This window comes from Kogia breviceps, chromosome 1 (assembly GCF_026419965.1).
Source record: "Kogia breviceps isolate mKogBre1 chromosome 1, mKogBre1 haplotype 1, whole genome shotgun sequence".
Classification (NCBI taxonomy): domain Eukaryota; kingdom Metazoa; phylum Chordata; class Mammalia; order Artiodactyla; family Physeteridae; genus Kogia; species Kogia breviceps.
This window is the reverse complement of record NC_081310.1, coordinates 47,823,061-47,829,060: the sequence shown is the minus strand read 5'-3', so window position 1 is coordinate 47,829,060 and position 6,000 is coordinate 47,823,061. Positions and strand designations below refer to the sequence as shown.

Sequence of the window (6,000 nt, the reverse complement as noted above, 5' to 3'; positions counted from 1 at the left end):
TACAGACTCTGCCCTTTCCTACCACGGTACCCAGGTCAACGTGCTCTATCCCTTGAGCCTTTGCCTCCTCATCTGTGTGAGGCAGTATGATGTTATTGTGACCAGAACAGACTCTGGAGCCAGATTTCCTGGGTTCAAATTCTGCCACTCTCAGCCGTGTGCCTGCGGGCAAGTCATTTGAGGTAGCTGTGCCTCAGTTTCCCTATCTCTAAAATGGGGGTAACAGTATATTCCATGAAGGGTTGTTGTGATGATTGAATGAACTTATAAATGTAGAACATTTAGAATAGTGCCTGGCACACAGCTTGTGCTCTATGTGCAGCTATGATTGCTGGTGTTGTTAGTGTGGGGGTGGTATTAGGGTCAATGTATAGATCAGGGATTAGGGCGAGCAAAGCCTGGCACACAGTATGCCCTGACTACAAGACGTTGTTCTTGTTATTACTGCAGTGCAGGTGAAATACAGAATTAGAAATGAAGAAGAGGGGGCTTCCCTGGTGGCGCAGTGGTTGAGAGTCCACCTGCCGATGCAGGGGACACGGGTTCGTGCCCTGGTCCGGGAGGATCCCACATGCCGCGGAGTGGCTGGGCCCGTGAGCCATGGCCACTAAGCTTGTGCGTCTGGAGCCTGTGCTCTGCAACGGGAGAGGTCACAACAGTGAGAGGCCTGTGTACCAAAAAAAAAAAAAAAAAGAAATGAAGAGGAGGGCCTTGAGGGAGTAGGAACAGTGTCAGCAAAGACAGGAGGCAAGAATGCGCAATGTGTGAAGAAGGAACAAAAAATAATCTAGTTCAGGTCCTCCATACAGGAGGAAATCTCTCTTCTGGTTTCTCAGCTTCTGTGGACTCTTAGAATCTGTTAAAAAGGCCAATTTCCATTAGCTAATCTCCATGGCTTGCTTTTGCATGTTTTTCTGGATGCAGGCCTCCTGGAGCATCCACTCCCCATCACTCCAAGGATGGGTCTCCAGGGGATGTTCTGCTTCCCCCTGGGGCTCCTGTTTGGCTCTGTGCTCTTGGTGGCCTCAGCCCCGGCCACTCTCGAGTCTTCTGGCTGCAGCGAGAAGGAGCAACAGGTCACTGTCAGCCATACCTACAAGATTGATGTGCCCAAGTCTGCCCTGGTCCAGGTGGAGGCTGACCCTCAGCCCCTCCGTGATGCTGGAGCCTCACTCCTGGCCCCGGGGGAGGTTGAGGAACAGAGCATCGTCTTCAGGCACAACATCCACCTGCAGACACCCCAGAAGGACTGCGAGTTAGCAGGCAGCATCCAGGACCTCCTGGCTCGGGTGAAGAAGCTGGAGGAAGAGATGGCGGAGGTGAAGGAACGGTGTAGTGCCCAGCGCTGCTGCCCGGGAGCTGCTGGTGAGCTCACCACCTGGTATCCATTCAACAAACACTGAATGAGCACCTTCACGTGTTCCGCCAGCCTCACGAGCACCCTGCCTCTCACTCTGGGTTTTCTCTAGGGGGTGCCACCATTGGCACTTAGCTCCAGGGGTTATCTTCAAGCCTGAGAGGGGAGGGACCAGCGACTCTTAAAGTGAGTCTGGACTCTTGGGGCAGTGCTTCCAGATAAGAACGCTTTTGGGTGCAGTTTTACCTGGGGATCCAGTCTCTGTTGTAAGGGAAAGCAATGGGTTAGAGAGGAAAGCTTGGCCTTGGAGCTAGAGAGGACTGGGTACAAATCCCAGTTCTGCCATTCTTTAGCTGTGTGACTTTGGGCAAATACCTTAAGTTCCCTCAACTGTCCATTGAGGACAATTCTATGAGCTAGTCTAGTTCTGAGAACTACGGGTGATGTACAGAAGATTCCCAGCCATTAGCCAGAAAATTGTGAACTCTTTTGTCAGTAATAAAGTACTACAATTTGATTTTACAAATAGTGAGCCCCCCATCACCACATTTTCTTTTCAGCATAAACTGCCACGCTGATCCAAATGATAATAACCAGTGATACTCTGGCATATATTTTAATGCCTGAAGAAATCGCTACCGTTAAGAGCACCTATTATAAGCCAGACACAGAACTAGGCACAGAGGATGCTGTCATGAATAAAACAGCATGGAATTGACCCCGAGGGACCTCAATGTCAAAAGTTTTAGGAAGGAGAGAGGGTGTTCTGAGACAGGAGCTGGGGCTGGTGAAGAGACAGGGCTGACTGGCCCGCCCTCCAACTGCCTCTTGCTGTCTGGGGTTAGAGAGAGGAGCCTGGTTAATCCTCCCATCCATCACCCCCATAATAAGACTGGGCTATTTTATAGCTTCTGCAGGTCCACTTTTCCAGGCTTCAATTTGGGATCATTTCCCAAGAACCCAGTCTTGCTAGGTTCAGCCCCCTCCAACCAAGGCAAGCCCCCACCCAGCCTGGAGCTCCCCTGCCTGGCCCAGGAGCCCTGTCCCTTGGTGTAAGCTGGCCCCCTGACATCCAGGTTGGAGCATTTAAAGTGCCTTCATAGGAAGGTACTAAACAATTAGCACCTTTCACAGGGGAGGGAACCAAGAGAAGTCAAAGGAGTGCTCGGGATGAAAAGGGAAAGGCAAATGTGGTCCCTGTGGCTATTCAGGAATAAAATATATCAATAGATTTCGCAGGTCCTCCTCTGGCCCAGGTTGGAAAGGGCAGACTCCTTGTCTTCCCCATAGGCCCTACCCTCCTCCACAGAAAGAGCCGTGCAGGATCCTGAAATCACCAGCCTGCTCTTAGGGTCCCCAGGGAAGGAGATTCACCGCTCACAAGCCCTCAAGTCCCAGCTGACTGTTTTCCTCTCTCGGGCAGGTCTGAGCCGCCACTGCAGCGGCCACGGGACCTTCTCCCTGGACACCTGCAGCTGCCACTGCGAGCAGGGCTGGGAGGGCGCCGACTGCGAGCGGCCCGCCTGCCCTGGTGCGTGCAGCGGCCACGGGCGCTGCGTGGACGGCCGCTGCCTGTGCGAGCAGCCCTACGTGGGATCCGACTGCGCCTACCCCGCCTGCGCGGAGAACTGCAGCGGGCACGGCGTGTGCGTGCGCGGCGTCTGCCAGTGCCACGAGGACTTCATGTCTGAGGACTGCAGCGAGCGGCGCTGCCCCGGCGACTGCAGCGGCCACGGCTTCTGTGACACGGGCGAGTGCTACTGCGAGGAGGGCTTCACCGGCCTCGACTGCACCCAGGGTGAGAGCAGAGATGCGCCTTGGCCCGCCTCTCTTCTTAACTTGCCCCGGCGGTCCCCACGGCACCGTTTAACCATCAATTACATTTTGTCCTAAGAAGGGCACCCTCCACCTTTCGCCTATATCAGAATCCCCTGGAGGGCCTGTTAAAACACAGATTCCTGGGCCCCTCCCGGAGGTTCTGGTTCAGCAGGTCTGAGGCACGGCCCGAAAACTTGCATTTCTAACAAGTTCCAAGGTGATGCTGATACTGCTGGTTTGAGGACCATTGTCTTACCTGATGGTGTGTGCCTGTGTTAGGTGTTACTGAATGAAGTCTTATGGCCCCTGCTCGGGCCCTAGCCCTGCTGAGGCTCTCTGCCTGGTTAGGGGAGGGTTCTGGTTCTCGCAGCCAGTAACAAAACTTGAGCTGAAATCCGCAAAGCACAAGCTTTATTCAGTGGCCAAAGAATGGAGAAGTGGGACCTAAATTCACAGATCAGCTTCTCGCACACCTGGCAAGAGAGATTTAATCCTCATGAGTAAAGACAAAGGGAGTAGGAGTGAGGCTAATGGTGGGGAGGCCTATGCTTTAGTCTGCCTGAGAAGGAGTAGTGCTTTTCCAAGGGAGTGGGGAGCCACTCTCTTTTCATCCTTTTTTGGTCCTTAACGTCCCAGTCATGGCTGCTGGTAGGTGTGTCATTTAATATGCTAATGTAGTAAAATCAGCATAGAGTGAAACTCAGGGTCTGCCAGAGTTCAGATTCACCATCTTGGTCCCATCTGGTTCCATCTTTTTTGTTTGTAGCTTACTTTCTCATCCCTGGACCATTTAATTTGAAGATTTATGTTAACTCCTGCTAAAGGTGGAGGTTGGAGGGTTTTGAACAAAGACTTGGAGCAGCTCTGGCAACATAGGAGGTCAATATTAACTCCTAACCAGATAATAACTTTTGGGGGTCCACAATGGTGCCTTACACAGGCTCTGTATCCTCCGCACCCACCATCATAGTGTTAAGTATAAAGTAGGTGCTCAATGAATACATATTGGCTATGGATTCCCACCCTTCTTTCCTCACCGTCTGCATGCTTGTTCCTGTTCTGTGTGCAGTGGTCGCCCCCCAGGGTCTGCAGCTGTTCAAAAGCACAGAGGATTCCCTGCTGGTGAGCTGGGAGCCCTCCAGCCAGGTGGACCACTACCTCCTCAGCTACTACCCCCTGGGTAAGGAGCTCTCTATCAAGCAGATCCGAGTGCCCAAGGAGCAGCACAGCTATGAGATCCTTGGTTTGCTGCCTGGAACCAAGTACATAGTCACCCTGCGCAACGTGAAGAAAGAGATTTCCAGCAGCCCACAGCATCTACTTGCCACCACAGGTGAGGAAGCAGCCAGATGCCCCAGGTTTCCCAGTAGAAGCTCTGTTTTAAGCATTTTCTTCCATTGTCCCCACAAGTACCCTTCTACTACCCCAGGCCATTGCCCTGTTTCGGGGTTTGGAAAACATAGCTGCTGCAATCCTAGGTTCTGAAGAAAAGTCTCCATTCTTGTTCCTCTCTCTTTCCTCCATAATTATTGGGTCCTCCAAGCCAGTGATAGAGCCTGCTGGTTTGGGGCTCACAGCATCTTCTCCATCCCTGAGATTAGTCATCTCTGATTGCCCTGCACCCACATGCAAGCAGCCGTGGAGTACACCTGCATCCGCAGGCCCTCACTGAGCCACAGGGAGCATTCAGCAAGATCAAGCTGGTATGGATGGGGGTCTGCTGAAGTCACCGGTATCAATTAGATTCATCTCAGCAGAAAAGAGAAGGTACAAACAGGGTAGCTGAAGAAAGTTTAATGAAGAGGTTATTTATAGAGGTATATGTAGGGTTTGGATGATGAAACACTCCAGGACTAGCATCAGTGGGGATCCACCCCAGTCTGAAGGGGCAGGGGATGGAAGTTGGTACTGGGACCCAGAAAGGGCTTTAGGAGAGGGCTGCCTGATGGTAGAGAGATGCAGGCAGTCTACTGTGTCCCCACCAGGAGGGACTGAAGGAGATCAGTTGCCCTCTTCTGGTGACTCTCAATGGCTGAACATGACCAGAAACCAGAGGTCCAGGGAACCAGGCTAATGCATTTCATAGAGGTCATAATCTGGGATACAGAGCCGGAAGGAGGATGGATCTGGAGGTATGGAGTCTCCAGGGCACCACTAAATGCTATCAAAGTGCTTGGAAGGACAAGCATCATTGCTTATTCTTTAGAAATTCTTATTTTCTCATGAAAGTACTTGAGGCAGCCTAGATCTTCAAGGGTTTGGAGAAACCTAGTTGTTTGAGTGATTCGGATTCATTCCTTTTCTCAGCATACTTTATTGAACATTTACTATGTGCCAGGCACTGTCCTAGATGCTAATAAAAATGAACTGCCTCCATCTTTCCCTAAACTCTTGAGGGAAATCCAGGGACATCCAGGTGGATGGACCTTTGACATGCAGTGTCTTTGGAGAATCATCAGACTGCCTGTCCTTTTTGGTGGTAAGTGTAGAATAGGGTAGGGATAGCTCAGTGTTGGAAAGAGCCACAAAGGACTTGTCATGCTTAGGAGGGCAATTTGTGATTGCCCTCCAGCCAAAGACCCCTCAGGGCATCCCTGTAGTTGAACAAGTTGGGTTTATTGATGGTTGCAGCATCGGAGCACACACACCATGGGGGACCACGGATGTCTCAGTAAGACAGTGTAAGAGAGGACTGGTGTAGAAGTTGGACTTGTGTTAGGTGATTTGGGAGAAGAGTTAAGGAAGCAGGGATTTGCTTTGGATTGCATGCTGTCAGGAACTGGGGGTAATCCTTTGATTGGTATCTTAGTGAATCTTATGTAGAA

At 51.5% G+C, this 6,000-nt stretch overlaps 1 protein-coding gene across 1 annotated transcript in view; it reads left to right on the top strand.

Moving 5' to 3' along the window:
- Positions 1 to 959: 959 nt before the first annotated feature.
- Positions 960 to 6,000, top strand: part of TNN (tenascin N) — a 57,507-nt gene continuing 52,466 nt past the window's right edge. Inside the window, exons 1-3 of the mRNA XM_059059916.2 lie at positions 960 to 1,365; positions 2,781 to 3,155; positions 4,245 to 4,508. Of these exons, the coding sequence (XP_058915899.1) occupies positions 960 to 1,365; positions 2,781 to 3,155; positions 4,245 to 4,508 (1,045 nt within the window). The remainder of the gene's footprint in view (positions 1,366 to 2,780; positions 3,156 to 4,244; positions 4,509 to 6,000) is intronic.